Source organism: Rutilus rutilus (genome assembly GCF_951802725.1).
Source record: "Rutilus rutilus genome assembly, chromosome: 25".
Taxonomy (NCBI): domain Eukaryota; kingdom Metazoa; phylum Chordata; class Actinopteri; order Cypriniformes; family Leuciscidae; genus Rutilus; species Rutilus rutilus.
The window spans coordinates 4,514,627-4,533,389 of record NC_140229.1 but is presented as its reverse complement, the minus strand read 5'-3'; the positions used below and the strand labels follow the sequence as shown (position 1 = coordinate 4,533,389).

Genomic DNA, 18,763 nt, shown 5'->3' with positions numbered 1-18,763 from the left:
AATTTAACCATGGTGTTACTACACTAACCATAGTTTAACCATGGTATTTTTAGGAAAACTGTGGTTATACAAATGGTAATCAATCCGCCCAAAAACATGGTTACTACACTTTTACTATATTAAACCATGGTTAATTTTTTTTAAGGCATTTAAAACATGTTACATTGAAACTGTGAATACAAATTCAATTTAATATTCTCATTTAATATGAGTTTATAAAAATTAATTATACGTAATATACATATAATTATAAAATGTTTACAATATTTTTGCGTTCGTGTCACACTGTCACTGCTTGATATGTTCTGTCAACTACCCTTTAATACTTTGATATTCTTATCAACACCGTTAAACTACCCAAGAACAATAATACGGTAGGTCAGTGTGGCGCTTGACAGTGATTTCACATTCACAGCGGCCTCGGCTGTGCGCATGCGCAGTAGATGAAGCGCCGCTCAGGAATAAATAAGGGCAGGGAAACCGAACCGCAATGGGACAACTCTTATCTCGGTCCAATTCGGCCTAAAAATACCCCGAAATGGCCTTTATTCTTGACGAGGTGTCGTTAGCGAGGTTTTAGAGGGCTTTGGGGATCTGTTTGGCTACTGAAAGGGACTGAGAAAGTTTAGAAGGAAACGAACTTCAGGGACGTAACGTTCCAGAGACGGTCATGGAGGATTTCGGTTCGGCGCTGGAGAAGAACGTGGCGGATCTGACCGTGATGGACGTGTACGATATCGCCGCAGTGGTGGGTCAGGAGTTCGAGCGCATTATCGATCAGTACGGATGCGAGGCTCTATCCCGCCTCATGCCCAAAGTGGTCCGGGTGCTGGAGATCCTGGAGGTTCTGGTGAGCCGGAACAGCATCAGCCCAGAGACCGAGGAGCTGCGCCTGGAGCTGGACCGACTCCGACTGGAGCGGATGGACAGACTGGAGAAGGAGAAGAAACATAAAAAGGTGCTTTTATAGGCTCGAGGAATATATATATATATATTATTAAAGAATAAATATATTTATATGTTTATATTTATTGTATTTAATTAATATAAATATTTTATATGTAATTCATTTTACACTAATAAATATATGTAATTTAATGTATAGATTGTAAATTATTATTATTAACATTATATATATATATATGTATATATATATATATATATATATATATATATATATATATTAAATGTTTATATTTATATATAATTAATATTAATTTTTGATATGTAATTACTATTCGTTAATCATTAATAACATTACATATATACTGTTTTTTCCTACTACTTCTACTACACATCACATTATGAAGTTGTTTCAGAAGTGATGTTTCATAGGAAATATAAGGAAATACATAGGAATACATAATGTATACATAGGAAATTCTAAGTTCCTGCCCTGGACAGGAAATGATGGAACTGAACCACAGTCCATCACCGTCACGTAACATCGTGTCCACTGGGACAGTGAGCACAGATCAGATTTATTTACATGGTACTTTATGGTGCTTTAAAGAATACCACGTACAAGTGTAGCACATGAGATTCTCACATAATATAAAAATAATTTTGTTTTTTACATTAATATCTGCCTATGAGCAGACATATGAGTTAGGGCTGGGTGGCCTCGAGTTTGTTTGATATATCTATATATTTTTTATAAACGGGCAGTACTGTTTATATCGATATACAGTCGTTCGGTGCGAGCGCATCTGAAAAAGAGCCCAATAATTCTGAGTAAAATAGCTGTATTTTGCTAAAATATTTGTAGAATTTGAATCCTACAAGTGAGTGTATTTTACAATAGCAGTTACTGTAAATTGACAATTGTAATGAGGTAATCAATTAACCTAATATAATTAGTCTGTGCTATTGTTTTCATTCATTTTTAGTTTTAGTTTAGTATGTTTAAATTGTGCTCAAAAAAAGCATAATTTTGTTTTTAGATTGTAATGTTACAGTGTTTAGAACTTAATGTGAAATTAAACCTATTTTTGCACATAATATATAGCATAGCCTACATGTTTACATTCACTATATTTGTTTTCATAGCCTTCAATATGAACAGTTTGTAGGACAACACTGGGCAGGATTGTGAAATAACTGTGTTTTTTTAATTAATACAGATTTAAAAAAAAAAAAATCTAAATAAAGAAATGTAGAAAATACCAAGTTTATACTATATATTGGCATTCAGTCGAGATATGATTTTTGGGCCATATCGCCCAGCCCTGAATACAGCTTTTGTCCTTCTGTGAATATGTTATTATGCTCCTCCTGCTTTGTGTGTTTTTTGCTTATTGTTTCAGACGTTACGTAACTCCAGTGAAGGTCAGTTGTTAAATATACACTCATGTATATTTTATGAGCCACTTCTGAAATGTGTGTGTGTGTGTGTGTGTGTGAACAGGAGCTGGAGTTGGTGGAGGATGTGTGGAGAGGAGAAGCCCAGGATCTGTTGTCCCAGATCTCCCAGCTGCAGGAGGAAAACAAAACACTGCTCAACAACCTGTCCGTCAAAGAGTACCCGATGTCGGAAGAGGACATACAGAAACAGGAAGGTAGTCTTAAAGCTCAGTGGTCATAAAAATAAAGCATTGTGTCAGTCTCAAACGGTGTGAAACTCCATATCCCACAATGCACTGCGCTCCACTTGATCTTCCATTTCCAATGTGATGAAATACAACCGTACTTGACTTATTTGATTGTATTAAAAACACAAAATGACACAAAATATGCACTATGTAGTCAGCAAGTATTCCATGTGGAACGTTTTTCCCAGCATGCCTGTACCGGATACAAAGCAAACACATGTGATCGTGCCCATAGGAATTCTCACACATTCTTTCAGCCATTTAGGAACTGACACAAACGCTGCACAAAGCGTCCCTTCTCCATGTGACAGAAGACGAGGCAGTGCGATTACTGCACGAGCGGCACAGAGACTCCACAGTGCCTCTGACACACTCACGTGCCGTCAGAACAGTCTGATCCAGTGTCAGACGCAGAGCGCAGCTGTTTACACAAACATTCCAGCGCCGCTCTCAACGCTGATGCAAAGATGCAAAGAGCTGTTTGAACAGAATGCTCAAAATAATATTCTGGGTCATTTACAGCTTATGTATATGGACAGCACCTGTGATAAATATAAATGTAATAATAATTATATAATATAAAGTAATATATTAATATTAAAGTTATATATATATATATATATATATATATATATATATATATATATATATATATATATACACTACTGTTCAAAAGTTTGGAGTCAGTAAGATTTTTAATGTTTTTAAAAGAAGTATCTTCTGCTCACCAAGGCTGCATTTATTTGATTAAAAATACCAACAAAAACAGTCATATAGTGAAATATTATTCCAATTTAAAACAGCTGTTTTCTATGTGAATATACAGTAAAGTGTAATTTATTCCTGTGATCAAAGCTGAATTTTCAGCATCATTACTCCAGTCTTCAGTGTGACATGATCCTTCAGAAATCATTCTAATATGATGATTTGATGCTCAAGACATATTTATGATTATTATCAGTGTTGAAAACAGTTATTTACATTTTTATTTCATGATGCTATGATGAATAGAAAGTTGAAAAGAACAGCATTTATCTGAAATCTAAAGCTTTTGTAATATTAAACACTACCGTTCAAAAGTTTGGGGTCAGTAAGAATTTTATTTTTATTTTTGGGGGAAAGAAATAAAATAAATCAATACTTTTATTTATCAAGGATGAGTTAAACTGATCAAAAGTTACAGTAAAGACATTTATAATGTTAGAAAATATTCTATTTTAAATAAATGCTGTTCTTTTGAACTTTCTATTCATCAAAGAGTTTAGAAAAAAAATTTTACACAACCGTTTTCAACATTGATAATAATAATGAATGTTTCTTGAGCATCAAATCATCATATTAGAATGATTTCTGAAGGATCATGTGACACTGAAGACTGGAGTAATGATGCTGAAAATTCAGCTTTGATCACAGGAATAAATTACAGTTTAAAATATATTAAAATAGAAAACAGTCATTTTAAATTGTCATAATATTTCACAATAATACTGTTTTTTTTTATTGTTTTTTATCAAATAAATGCAGCCTTGGTGAGCAGAAGATGCTTCTTTTAAAAACATTAAGAAAACTTACTGACCCCAAACTTTTGAACGGTAGTGTATATATTGATAAGCGTCTGCTTATCAAAAATGAGTAAATGTTAATATATATTAATGTATATTAACGTATATAATAAAAACGTCCCAAAAAATCCTATCATTGCATCCCTAATATTTTTTTTGGGCCGATATCAATATTTGTAACTTGCTCACTTATTTGACCTTTTGTCATTAAAGCAGACATCCAGAAAGCCACGTCTCCAACAGAGCGCGAACACTGAAATGAGCTGTGTTTTCACGTCTTCTTGCACTTGAACGGACATATTTACACAAAATGATGTCAAAAATGCCCGTCTCGGCAAGTATCCTAGTAAACACAGTCAGTTACAGCTTGAGTGAACGTGAACAGTTGAGAAAGAAAACGCTTGTGTAGAGTATCAATGGATCTGTGCATTAGCTCTTAAAGTGACAGCAGCCTAATATTCCTGCTGCAGAGAAACTGAAACTTTATTAAGGATTAATCTATGTTTAATTTATACAGTGAAGACTATCTAGTGTTATTTTACATTTAATTACTTTATTTAATGTCTCTACCTGAAAACTACTGTTACTCGTCTTTAATAATGTTTTAAATTTATATTAGTTAGGTTAGTAGTTTTAGCTGTGGTATCGAAACTGGAATAGAGAATTGTGAATTTTAGCTGGTATCTAAGTCATCGGCCATTGGCAGGTGTGGCAAAAAGTTAGTTTTAGGCCCTATAATTAAAATTCAATTAATAGAAAACTTAAGTTGTATTTAACTCTGAATATTCATTAAAGGCCGGCAACGCATAATATTTCTAGGTCATGACAAATGTGAAGTGTGTCAGTGGTTGTGTGTCAGATGCTCTGCACGGACACAGATCTATTTTAAGAGCAGCAACATGGGCACTCAGATAAGAAGTTATTTGCTTACAGTGTCCGTCAGACTTCTTGTATCTTTCCAGTGACCTGGTCCATGCAAAACAAGAACCTAACCTTGAAACTTCCTGCAACTAGTGTGCCGATCAAAAATGCCCAATATGTTATCGATTAAATATGATATTTCTTTTGAGTGTCAGTTCCCTGTGTAGTAAATGAGGCTGTTTTAAATTTTTGATGCCAGGTATGACTGAGAGGGAGCGGCAGGTGATGAAAAAGCTGAAGGAAGTTGTAGATAAACAGCGAGACGAGATCCGCGCCAAAGACCGTGAGCTGACGCTCAAAAACGAGGACGTTGAAGCGGTAAGGAACTATGTTTCTGATCAAAACCCATTAGAGCACTGATTTAACTCAAGAAAACAAGACAGAAAGATGTCAAAGTCTTCGTCAAAATGTAATGACTGTCTCTGAGGGCCCTATCTTACACCCGGCGCAATGCAGCGGCAAGCAAGTGTTTTTTGCTAGTTTCAGCCCGACGCAGTTATCATTTTCACGTCCTGCGCCGCGTTGTTTAAATAGCAAATGCATTTGTGCGTCCATGGGCTGCTGGTCTGAAAGCGAGGTGTGTTCTGGCGCATTGTTGGCGCGTTGCTATTTTGAGGAACAGAAATAGACTGAGCCATTGACCAACTCAAACCTGGTCTAAAGTCAATGGTGCAATATTTTTTGTGTTATTTAAAGAGCGCGTTAGTAATGTGCGCCTATAGGCGGGTCCACAACGCGCGTACACTCTGCTTATTAAACACACAGGGACGCACAGCAGCACACAAACATGGCAAATATTTAAAATGAAAGGATTACAATGTAAAAGATTATTATTGTGTACATAAAGATATGGTGGAATCCGGCTTGTCCCGTAGATGTTCTGCTTGCGCACTCGCAGATCCGTTTGCGCTCTGGAGACGCGTTCGGTCTTTCCACTATCAAATTCCGTCATGTAAATAGCGAATCCGCCATGACGCGAGCGCAACTGGCATTTAAAGGGAATGGGAGATGAGACTCTGATTGGTTTAACGCACGGAAATCCCAAACCACACCCATTACTCATTATGAGAATAGGGCCAACCCTTTTGGACCATGCGCCGGGGCCGCCGACCATTTTTCCCGTTAAACTAGCAAAAGTGGATTCGGACTCGCCCTAAGTGAACTTGCGCCCTGCGCTTTAGACCATGCGCTTAAAATAGGGCCCTGAGTCTTTTTGCTGGATAAGCAATCAAAGTTTCACTCTGCGATTCATCATATTGTGGATGTTTAATGCATTGCAAATGCTGTTGAATTTCTTCCAGCTCCAGCAGCAGTTGAACCGGCTGATGAAGATCAACCACGACCTGAGGCATAAGATCACGGTGGTGGAGGCTCAGGGTAAATCCCTGATCCAGCAGAAGGTGGAGCTGGAGGCGTCCGGTCAGGCAAGACAGCAGGAGCTCGGGAGCCTGCGACAGGAAGTGACCCGTCTTAAGGAGCGACTGAAAGAGCAAGGCAAGACCAGCGCTGAGACAGAGGAGCCTGTAGGGCCACCCTCACCTGCAAAGGTACGTGAATGGAGATGGATGTTGCTTCAGTCGTGTTGGTTTTATACATGCATATTGTTTAGCAATTTTCTGCTAATGCTGGGGCCACACCACAAGATATTCGGGCCGATTTCTCCCCTTCCGACAATCCTAAGTGAAGTCCCGATTATCTTGATGGTTCAACAGATTATCTTATCAGATTTTCCTGTGGTGTGAGGTGTGTTAAGAGTGACCGAACTTGCTCGGAAGAACGCGAATCGTATTGGGTTATTATTCAACATGCTTACGATCAGAAACCCTGATGTGTGGGGGCAAACGGTGAAACGAAACGATACCCAATCAGAACGCGAGCTGACAGAAGAAGGAAGCATAACAACCGCAGTCAAGGCGCAGCACAGAGTGAAATGGATATGGACATCAGAGATGGAGGATTAGCTTGTCGATTTGTGGCAATGTTCTGTCAAAAGCTTTCCAAACACTATGTTTATTCTGAAGTCTCGTGAGATTTTACGAGATTTCCCGTGTTCACAGTCGGGGCTCTGGTTGAAAATCTGTTCGTATGTGGTGTGTTTTCTTCTTCACATCGCGGCACACCACACACTATAGGAGCAAAACGGTTAAATCTAGGAGTTTTTGTCCTCATGTTTGTGGTCTCTCACATTTTGAAAATCTTATAAGATTTAAATATCTTCTGGTGTGGCCCCAGCATTAATGGGTTATGAAATGTAATTTTCCATTGCGTCTTTGCTTGATTCCAATGCATTGAGCCAATTCAGTGTTCAACTGCAGCATTCAGTCATTTCTATTTCTATTTAAAGGAAGTAAGTGTGATATAAAGCATTGGAATGTTCACATGGTGACCGTAATGAGTCAGAATGAAACATCAGTGAGTCACAGTCACAGAGGAATCTAGGATGAGGAGATAAATCAGTAGACAGTATATTTGAGGTGCAACTATTTATTAATTAGGGCTGCCAGGGTTGAATTGTGAACTTTTGGGATTCATTGAATATGTTTAATTTAATGCAGTTCGCACATATGCTTGCGTTTAAACAGATTGTTTATCAGCAAATGCTGATGAAAAAGTGATGTTTGTTTAGAAATCAAATGCAGTTGAGATTTTTGAACAGAACTAAGTAAAGTCATTTGCATTGCAAGTTCATTCAAAAGTTTGGGGTCGTGAGATTTTTAAGTCTCTTATGCTCACCAAGGATTTGCTGCTCAAAAAAGAAACATTTATTATTCTTATTATTATCAATGTTGAAATCCGTGATACATATTTTTTCAGGATTCTTTGATGAATAGAAAGTTCAGAAGAACAGAAATCGAAAAGGAAATAGAAATCTTGATGCATCCTTGCAGAATAAAAGTATTAATTTCTTTAGAAAAAATCTTAATGACCCCAAACTTTTGAACCGCAGTGTTTAAGGTGCCAATATAGGCTATATTATCAGTGGCTGCCAGGGTTCATTTGTTAACCTCAGAGATGTTTAACACAGTTACATTTAAGGCAGTTCACAAATTTACTTCTTTTGACAGTGGCTTGTATCAGTAAATATGGCGAGAGAACAATTGCATGGTACATTTGCTTAGAAATCAAATTCAGATGAGATTTAACAGAACACAGAAGTTATTTGCACAATTTTGAACGAATTTAATTATCATCATAGCTTAAAATTTGAGATGAATCACAATAATAATTGCAAAAAGTCATGAGATTAATTGTGATTGTTTTAATCTTTTTGTGCCTGTAATATACATGATATATGAAAGACTGCATTGTTTTGTTTTGTTTTGGCAAAGAAAACTCGAAAGAAGAAATGAAACTGCTAGATTGTGTTTTTATAACTCTGATTTTGTGGCAATTTGTTCAGTTGATTATTTGAACTATTCACCCAAACAAACACTCCAGATAAAATGTTAGTTGCAATCCACATGTTTGTGACCACAGTCGACTAAAGCGGCCCCTTCCTGGGGTCAGGATTTAGCTTCTGAGCTGCTCGCCGGGGGCCTGGAGATCGAGGAGGGTCCCCTCCGTCTCACCCCCCACACAGGGGCCCCGGGAGCCCTGACAGATGACAGTGAGGAGGAGGAGAAGGATGATGAAGAGGCTGTGTTTTTATGGGTAACCCTGCAGCGGCAGCTCTAAGGATAGCATGGAGTGTAAACTAACACCTGACCCATATCTGCGACTGTTAGCACGAGTGTGTGCAGCTGGTTCTGTACCAGCATGCAACAGACCGTAAGAGTAGTGCACTAACGGCTTTAGTCCTTCACACAGATGCAGAGTATCAGCTGGCGAATGCCTGACTGTAAATGCAGTCTGCATGTGTGCAAGTGTTTGTACTGAATGCAAACCATGTGACTGAATTAAATGTTAACTCATCGATGATCATGAGATCATAGTAGATCATAACAGAGAGCTTGCGGTCTACTGTAAAATAAAAAAAGGCACCAATCATGTACTGTAGTTCATTTACATTTACAATGAGAGTCAGCTGTCATAATGGCCTTGTGATATGAAAGCAAAGGGATGTTGTGTGAAAGACCCCTTTTTTTTTTATCTTGCTGACATATTTCCCATTGAAACAGGAAGTACTCAACAGCTATTCATCATTTTATCTATTTCAAATTTAATATGTCCTCTCAGTAAGATTTTTAATGTTTTAAAGATCAAAAGAACAGCATTTATTCAAAATAATGTCAAAATGTCTTTGCTGAATCAAAGTTTTCTTTAAAAAGGTCTCACTGACCCCAAACCTTCGAGGTTTATATGTAGTGCAGTTGTGCATAGGAAAATATCAGTTGTCAGATATGAACTAAAAGCCAGCAAACTCTAATTTCAATTTGATTGGGTCTTTAGAAACAACTGAATGTGTCTTGCGGTGTGTGTTTTGTTGTTGTGCATTAACAGCAGTGAAACCAAGGTGATACTTGTGTCTTTTTGAGGATGCTCTGATGTTTGTGTCTCCTCAGTTGTTCTGTGTGAAGACTGGTGTATGTGACTGTAAGTGTTCCTCTCATCCACCAGGAGGCGCTGTGTGATGATGACATGTCCACTCTAGATCCGAAAGACCCGAACCGCCCGCGATTCACCCTGCAAGAGCTGCGGGACGTCCTGCATGAGCGCAATGAGCTGAAAGCTAAAGTCTTCATGTTGCAGGAGGAAATCGCCTATTACAGAAGGTTAGCCATCTTTACAATTTGGTCAGACATATTTTTTTGAGAAATTTCATGAAATGTTCTTAATTATAACTTATTATTACAAATAATATATATTATATATAGTTTTTGATAGTTTATATTAATTATATGACTACTTGAGTATATATACAGACCCTTTCCAAAAAATTAGAATATCATGGAAAAGTTTATTTATTTCCATAATTCCATTCAAAACGTTAAACTTCCATAGATTATAGATTCAGGGCCCACAACTTAAACTATTTCAAGTATTTAGTTGTTTATTTGTACATAATTTGGGCTTCCAGCTCATAAAACCCACGAAAACAGGATTTCAAAAAATTAGAATATTACATGAAATCACACAGTAATTACACAGTGATACCATGGTCATTGAACCAGGTTTGGGTTATTTTGGCAGTGTGGGCAGGTGCAAATCCTGCTGGAAAATGAAGGAAGCATGAAGTGCTCTGAAGATGTCCTGGTAGACGGCTGCGTTGACTCTGGATTTAATAAAGCACAGTGGAGCCAAAGTCCTCTTTTCTGATGAGAGCAAATTTTGCATCTCATTTGGACACCAAGGTCCCAGAGTCTGGAGGAAGAATGGACAGGCAAACAATCCAAGATGCTTGAAGTCCAGTGTGAAGTTTCCACAGTCTGTGTTGGTCATCGGCTGGCGTTGGTCCACTGTGCTGTCCACTCAACGCAGCCGTCTACCAGGACATTTCCAGAGCACTTCATGCTTCCTTCAGCAGACGAGCTTTATGGAGATGCTTCCTTCATTTTCCAGCAGGATTTGCACCTGCCCACACTGCCAAAATAACCAAAACCTGGTTCAATGACCATGGTATCACTGTGTAATTACTGTGTGATTTCATGTAATATTCTTAATTTTTTGAAATCCTGTTTTCGTGGGTTTTATGAGCTGGAAGCCCAAATTATGTACAAATAAACAACTAAATACTTGAAATCGTTTAAGTGGGCCCTGAATCTATAATCTATGGAAGTTTAACGTTCTGAATGGAATTATGGAAATAAATAAACGTTTCCATGATATTCACATTTTTTGGAAAGGGTCTGTATATATATATATATAATGTATGACTTATTTTTTAATCACATTTACAGTGAAGAACAGGAGGAGGAAATGGGGCCGCCGCTGCCAGATCTCTCTCCTACCCTTCGGCCAAGCTCTCGCTCCAGCTTTCAGCCCGAGTCGGGGATAAAGCGACTGTGCGTACCGCTAAAAGAGCCAAACTTCTACACACACTTGCACATTCATATAGTACAAACATAATTAATCGCTCTAAATCAGCACCATTTTGATCTTGTGTTGAGAGCGCACATATGATGCCCACAAATGTTGCTTAGAGGTTCAGCAGAGCTAAACTGTTGCGTCGCGGGCAATGATTTAGAAATGTTCATGCATTTCTCAAGTCATGTCATATTTATTGATATAGCACTTTTCACACATTACACATTGTTTCAAAGCAGCTTTACAGAAAATCATGGTTAATGTTTACAATAATCGTAATATCTTCTGCCTTTTAACAGATTAGAGCTGGGTGATAATATAGTTTTGTGACGATACAAGCTAATATATGCAGTATCACCATATGTCTATATACTGTATGTATGCAGATGAAGTTTGGACATACTTATATATATATATATATATATAGGAAGAGCTGGGCGATTAATATAGTTACATTTAGCAAGGAAAAGCAGTTGAGATTTGCTATATAGTATAAATATAGCTTTATGTGAGCATGTATGTGAATAAAGCTGAATATAATATATATCCCAACTTTACATATCTGTGCAATAGTGAAAGTATGCATTTGATCAGTTCATGCATTTTTGGGGGAATTGAACCCATGACATGAACACTATGAACCATGAAAAAGCAGTTACACATTCACTTAACTGCAGGCTGACAGAGTTTTATGACATGATATGACACATCTTAAGGCATGACCATCATTAATGCTGCCATATGCATCTGAAAGACTCTTTTAGAAACGGGACACTACAGGTGGTTCTGGGTGTATCTTCTCTCTGTTCAACTCTCCATATCTGTGCCTCTTTGTAACAGGATCTTCACAGCCATTATGCCGATGGTGGCGGCTGGGTTGATTGCAGATGACCCCACTTTACAGCCAATCAGACGACTTATTTCCCTTGTACGACCTTTTGGTGGTTCACCTTTGTGTTCTCTGCTGTTTTAACACCCTTATCCTCCCCTTGCATGTGATGGAGCTGCATGGCCCCCTCATCTCACCCCCCCCCCCCCCCCCCCCCCCTCATTAGAGCCACTGATCGTAAAGAGCACATTCTGATTGGCTGATTGTGGGGCTATCTGTGCGACCAATCAGAAAGGAGGATCGTTAGAATCAGCCAGTCAGAATCAAACTCCCGCTCACTCCTCTAACACTCGTGCTGCGCTGTAACCAGTGATATAACATTGTGTCACTACTTTGTGTCAACTAAAAGTGTGCTTTATAGATGCGTAGGAAGATTGAGCGCTTGATTGTCACTGCCTGTATGAGCTGAAATGTCAAGCAAGAGTACGAACACACAGCAAACTAAATATTTAGCATTTACGAGATGCTTTCTGTAACTTAGTTTATATCTGGGAAGACATTAGTAATGCTGTAGGGATACGGTTATGGTAGTGTGAAACATGTCTAGCAAGATATTATATTTGTGTAAATGGGGGGGGGGGTTGTTTGTTTTGTTTTTGCATTTCTACATTAGAATAATAATGATGCCAAAACATCATATTTTGTGCCAAAATCAAATTATATACACAAATTATAGACAATTATATACACATATATTTTGTATATTTATATATATTTAAACATTCTAAAATAACATTGCAAAAAAATATATATATATTGTCAGAAAATTGTCAGGTTATATTTATAATATTTGTCAAAATGATGAAAACCTATACATTTTATATATATATATATACACATTTTACACTAAATACAGTGTTGAATTTAAGTATTATTAATTTAATATAATAATAATTTCATTTTATTAATGCTGATTTAATTTTATTCATGATGCTTTTATTTCAGAAAAGCATAATCTAGACTTTTTTTGCATTATGGTAATGAGAATCTAGCAAATTATCATCAAAATAATGAAATTCTGATGTGAAATATGACATTACTCAATATAACCATAAATTAGCTGTGCATTATCATCAATACAAAATGACACTTGAACATTTCTTGAGCGTTTCACAAAAACATATAATAAGTAGCCCCAACAACACCCAAATGTATATGAATCAATCTAGTTTTATAATCATAGTTTATGGACACAATCTTGCATGGCACTGAAAACAAGTGACGCTGATGTCCCGTCTTGCGTTCACAGGTTTAGCTTCTTTTCCCGGGACAAAACCCGAGGTTCGCAGAGGAGGATGCCGCAGATGGGAGACGGCTTGGGCTCGTGGGCGGTGAAAGAGGACGTGTACACGGAACAGGCCCAGGAGGCGTTACAACACATGTAACCAACACACCGCGCCACTAACCGCTAACCTGCACCATGTGACCGTACGCCACGTTTACGCTCCCTTTCATGGTCAACTTTCACAGCACAGCGTCTGCAAGCAGATGAGCTCACAAAGGGAACACGGGGGGACGGGGCTGTTTATAGAGTTACTGATAGATTGTGGCCCTTACCTTCATCCAAAAATACCGTTAGGGGGTTTTATGTGCCTATTTTGTTAGATAGTTAGACATTTTATTGCTATTGCAAATGATGAGTTACTGTAAGCGGAAGAATAGAAGATTTCAGACAGTTTTCTTGATGATGTTTAAAAAGAAGATGCCTTAAGTAGATAAGATACATATCTATTTTTAATTCAAATTGAATTATGAACGAGACACAATGGCGAGTAACCATGAATATAATATGCATGTGGCTGAAGAAAAAAATTATTATTATTATTTTATTTTTTTCAAGATTTTCAGTAGCCGTGCCCAAGCCGGAGATCGTCTGAAAAAGATGGTGGCATTATATATGATGAATCATATTTAAAACTTTTTTTTTTTTGAATTTGCACAGTAGCCTGATTCGTTTGGCACTCGGAAATGTTGAGAATTTAAAGGAATATCTGACGTTCAAAACTCACGGCATGCTGTAGATTATCACGGAAAATCATTTTGACTCGTCCTTCAGTTTGTAACAGATGTTATATTTACAGTAATGCACTTCAAAATGGAACTCTATGGGGCAAAACTTAATAAAAATCAGAAGGTTTTTTTGCGGTAAAGTGAATTATGTTTTGTGGGAAGAGGTCACTTTTTCCCCATTAAAAGAAGTATCTTCCGCTCTCCAAGGCTGCATTTACTTAATCAAAAATACAGTAAACTAAAGCAGTAATATTTCGAAATATCATTTCAATTTAAAAGAACTATTTTCTATTTACATTTTTAATATATTTTAAAAATGTAATTTATTCCTGTGATCAAAGCTGAATTTTCAGTTGAGTCTTCAGTGTCACACGATCCTTCAGAAGATATGCTGATTTGCTGCATTAAGAAACATTTATTATTAGTATCAATGTTGAAAATGTACATTTTCTTCAGGATTCTTTAATGAATAAAACGTTAAAAAAAAACAACAACAGCATTTATTTGAAATAGAATCTTTTTTAATATTATAAATGTTTTTACTGATTAATTTAATGCGTCCTTACTGGATAAAAATATGAATTAAAATAAATAAATCTTACTGACCCCAAACTTTCGAACTGTAGCAGTAGTAGTGTATGATGTCTACGGAAGCGTATTGCATTCACTTGAGGAAAAATAATCTACTCTGTTTTTCTGAATTAAGAGTTAATTATCTCAGAATTACGAGATAATTTTTCATGAATAAAAAGTTTTTGCTCTGTTTTTCTGAATTAATGACTTAATTATCTCAAAATTATGAGATAATTTTTCTTGAAATAAAATGTATTTGCTCTGTTTTTCTGAATTAACGAGTTAATTATCTCAGAATTACGAGATAATTTTTAATGAATTAAAAGTTTTTGCTCTGTTTTTCTGAATTATTGAGTTAATTAACTCAATAATTCAGAAAAACAGAGCAAATACATTTTATTTCAAGAAAAATGTATCTCATAATTTTGAGATAATTAAGTCATTAATTCAGAAAAACAGCAAAAACTTTTTATTCATGAAAAATTATCTCGTAATTCTGAGATGATTAACTCGTTAATTCAGAAAAACAGAGTAGATTATTTTTCCTCAAGTGAATGCAATACGCTTCCGTAGATGTCTTATGGTCATGACAGTGGTTTTAATCACACACTGTGTATTTGACCATTTATCTCATTGCAATGCACCTTACACTTCTATTATACAGTATTATCATCATTTTGCGTTTGTTTTATGAACTGAGTGGCAAATCAAACTTGTTTTCCGTGGTAATTGACAAGCATGTCGTCGGTTCTGCATTTAAGAACCTGGATAATGTCTTTGTTTAAACCCTAGAATCATGAAACGACGCGTCATTAAGTGTTTCTGCAGCACATTAAAGCAGAACAATATTAATAATCCATAGTTTACTACTGGCATCTGGCTGAAGTATCTGTCACGTGGACAAATGTCATTCACCAGCGGTTTTGCATTGCTTGAGTGGTGCTTTCACTGTGTTTAGAGAAAGCATGGAAATGCGTGTGGAAGCTTTGTGATTCAGACATTCATGCCTGTTGTAGAACAGCTAGTGCGCCACTCGACGTGACGGCAAACTCCAGAACTGAGAGTGATATCCAGCAACAAGAACTGGATCAAATGTATCATTATGAAGGATTATGCATAACTCATCTCATTGTGTATTAAACTATTTTATACCATGTATTGTCAGGACTTGCTGCTCTTCATTTCAAACATCTTGATAGTCACTGAAACTTTATTTGTATGACAAACGAGTTGTTCTATGGCACACATTCAATTATTAAAATTAAAATTTAAAGGGATACTTCACCCAACACTGAACATTTTGTCATTATTTACTCCGCTTAATGCCAGTCCATTCTGTATGAGTAAATAATGGCAGCAGTTTCATGTTCACATGAACTTTTATTTCAAACTAAATTCACATTAGTAAAAAGTCTAGACTTAGAAAAGAAAGTTAAATGCAGGCTAAGTTTATTCTCGGTCTCTGTAAGAGTCTCCGTGTCGTCTGTCTTCCTTTTTGTTGGAGTCTTCCTCTCGGCTTCTGTCCCGGTGGTGTTTAGAGTCTCTTTTCTCTTTGTAGTAACCTCTATCATTCCACTCATTCCCTCTATCCCAGTCGTTTTTCCTCTCCCTCCATCGTCCGTGTTCCCTATCTTGTTCTTGGTCTCTTTGCCTTTCCTCCCTCCCGCTTGATGCATCCCATCTATCCGCTGGTCGGTTCTGGGGCATCATGGATGCCAGATTGATGGGCTTCCGGAAAGGTCTGTCCCTGCCTCCAAACCTCAGCTGACCGGATTCCTTCTGGCCACCTTGGCCTCCTCCGAGCCGGCGAGGAATCCATCCCTGGAGCGTCCGCTCTTGCTCGAAGTCCACAAAGAGCTCGTACTGGTCCACGACCAGCTTGTTGGCGTCTCTCCAGGCTCTCTTCACCGAGCGCTCCTCCTTGTACTCGACGAAACCGTAGCGCTTGGAGAAACCCGTCACAATGTCTCGGACCAGACGCACCCTGCGGACGTCTCCAAATTTGGAGAAGACTTCCAGGAGCTTGTCCTCAGACGTCTGCGGATTCAGGCGTGCCACGAACAGCGTCAGGTGAGGGTCACCGGTCACACCCTTGTTAGGCTGGTAGCGGGCCAGCATGCCCCTCCACACGGCTCTGTCATGCGGGTCCACATCTGTGCCATCGATACTGCCCGCTCTGAGGGGGTCGTAAACCTTCGCCACAGGACTCCACTCGCTCATCATCTGATGGTAGAGTTTATGCAATAATTAATGCAAAATCCAGTTCTCTCAAATAAACGAAGAATTCTCTCATTATTTTTTAACCCTATGTGAAACTTTTAACGTTCTTCGCAGACGTGTAATATAGCGCACGAGTCGTATGCACTAATTTTATAGTGCTTTGCAGAGCTTGACAGCCTTTGAGAACTAGGAAATGGAAATAACAGCATAGTGGTATTGGAACGACATGAGGGTGAGTAAATAATGGCAGCAGTTTCATGTTAAGATGAACTTTTATTTCAGACTAAATTCACATTAGTAAAAAAAAAAAAGTCTAGACTAAGAAAAGAAAGTCTTGAATGCATGAAAAGTTTCATGCTTCTATTTTATTTGATTATCTTAAGTATTTGGTTTTAGTATTATTTATATACTATTATAGGTTTTACTTATATTTATATATTAGTACTTTTGTTGTCTTTTTGCCATTTGTATTCGTTTTTTTTATATTACTATTTAGGTTTAATTTCTTTCATTTCTGTTTTAGTTCTCATTTACTTAGTTCATTTTACTGCTTCAATTTGCCAAAGCTTTATTTTAATTATCGAAAATGTTTTTTAATAGTTTTAGATAATAACCACCCACCATGATTAGAGAATGATCAGTGGAAACAAGGACATCTGATCGTTTGCACCAGCTAGTAAACGGCCTCTCTCCACGCCTTTAAATGTTGTCTACTTAGGCGATTCATTAGGTTTTAAGATGCTGCTTTTATACTCGTTAACAAACCAGACGATATTATCCAGAGTCATTTTAAACCGAATCCGAGCACACACGAAGATGTGCAGTACAATTTGAGTGTTTAAATCAGTCATATCTCTTTGAATTAACTAACACCGCATATACTAAGGATATATATATATATAAAAAATGTAATTCTGAATACACACATTTTCCACAGTACAATAAAATAAAGCATCAAAACAAACCTTCTGGGTCCGCCGTCTAAAACTCTCCGTGTGGAAACTCCGGCTGTGCTGTTCGACGGGCCGTGTTCGTGTCGTTGTCGCTGACGTCACCGGGCATCGTCTTAAAGGGATAGTTCACCAATTAAAGAAAAGTGTCATAATTTACTCACCTTTATGTTATTCCAACCCCTGTATGTGTTTCTTTGTTCTATTGAACACAAAAGAAGATATTATGAAAAATGTGGGTAACCAATCATTTTCTGGTCCCCACTGACTTCCATGATATTTTCTCTATACTATGGAAGTCAATGGGGTCCATAAACTTAAACATTCTTCAAAATATCTTCTTTTGTGTTCAACAGAAGTACTTCATGCAGGCTTAGAACACCTTGAAAGTGAGAAAATAACAGGTGACCAATCCCTTTAGAGTGGCTTTGACTTTGTGGTAGATTTTTAATAGATAAAATAGTAAACTGTTTATTAAACTAACCATGTTTCTAACATCTAACGTTACTTCTCTTTTTAGGCCTAACATGATAACACTTTGAAACACAATGTACTAAAACGTTCTGTCCTGTGTTTTTGGATGTTGTATTTTTGCCATACCCCTTTGACTTTGGTTGTGTGAGTGTATAAATAACAAGTTTGGGAATTGAAACTAGACAGATGACTAAATCTGAACCTTGTGATTAACAATGAAGTTATCATTAAAACAAAAGTTTGCTTCACCTGGTAACAGAAGGGTTTGTCTATGAAAACCAATCAAATTGTGGGGAAATTATGTAATGCAGTATGACATTTTTGCCATACCTCCTTATTCTATAAAAACTGTTGTATTCGTGTTAGCTGGTGGGATTCTCAATGGAATGGATTCTCCTCCAGAGCTTCTTCTTGGGGGAGATTCTCTGAGAACTGCTCGAGAGATCCTCCAGCCGTGATTAAAGCATTTAAAGGACATTTGCTAAGGTCTGTTTGTCGATTATTCCTGCGCAGGAAGAAAGCTAGTTAGGGAAGCAAGTTAGTTAGGTAGACTATTTATTAAGCGTCGAATGGAGACAACCCAGATAGTTAGGTTTAGGGAAAAATCTA

The 18,763-nt window shown here is 37.3% G+C and overlaps 2 protein-coding genes across 4 annotated transcripts; one reads left to right on the top strand and one right to left on the bottom strand.

Moving 5' to 3' along the window:
* The first annotated feature begins 432 nt into the window (after window positions 1-432).
* rilpl1 (Rab interacting lysosomal protein-like 1) lies at window positions 433-13,729 on the top strand. 2 transcript variants are annotated; one of them, XM_084400141.1, is made up of 8 exons: window positions 433-958; window positions 2,408-2,558; window positions 5,274-5,392; window positions 6,376-6,621; window positions 9,632-9,786; window positions 10,912-11,016; window positions 11,879-11,966; window positions 13,177-13,729. In XM_084400141.1, the coding sequence occupies exons 1-8, from the start codon at window positions 671-673 to the stop codon at window positions 13,180-13,182; spliced, it is 1,158 nt and encodes a 385-aa protein (XP_084256267.1). In that variant the 5' UTR covers window positions 433-670; the 3' UTR covers window positions 13,183-13,729. The 2 variants fall into 2 exon arrangements, with proteins under 2 accessions (XP_084256267.1, XP_084256266.1); XM_084400140.1 differs by lacking the exon at window positions 11,879-11,966 and having other exon boundaries at window positions 13,177-13,620.
* A 2,141-nt stretch (window positions 13,730-15,870) lies between these two features.
* snrnp35 (small nuclear ribonucleoprotein 35 (U11/U12)) lies at window positions 15,871-17,774 on the bottom strand. 2 transcript variants are annotated; one of them, XM_084400145.1, is made up of 2 exons: window positions 17,696-17,774; window positions 15,871-16,733 (listed from the first exon to the last, which is right to left on the bottom strand). In XM_084400145.1, the coding sequence occupies exon 2, from the start codon at window positions 16,731-16,733 to the stop codon at window positions 15,960-15,962; it is 774 nt and encodes a 257-aa protein (XP_084256271.1). In that variant the 5' UTR covers window positions 17,696-17,774; the 3' UTR covers window positions 15,871-15,959. The 2 variants fall into 2 exon arrangements, with proteins under 2 accessions (XP_084256271.1, XP_084256270.1); XM_084400144.1 differs by lacking the exon at window positions 17,696-17,774 and adding an exon at window positions 17,352-17,488.
* Window positions 17,775-18,763: the final 989 nt, after the last annotated feature.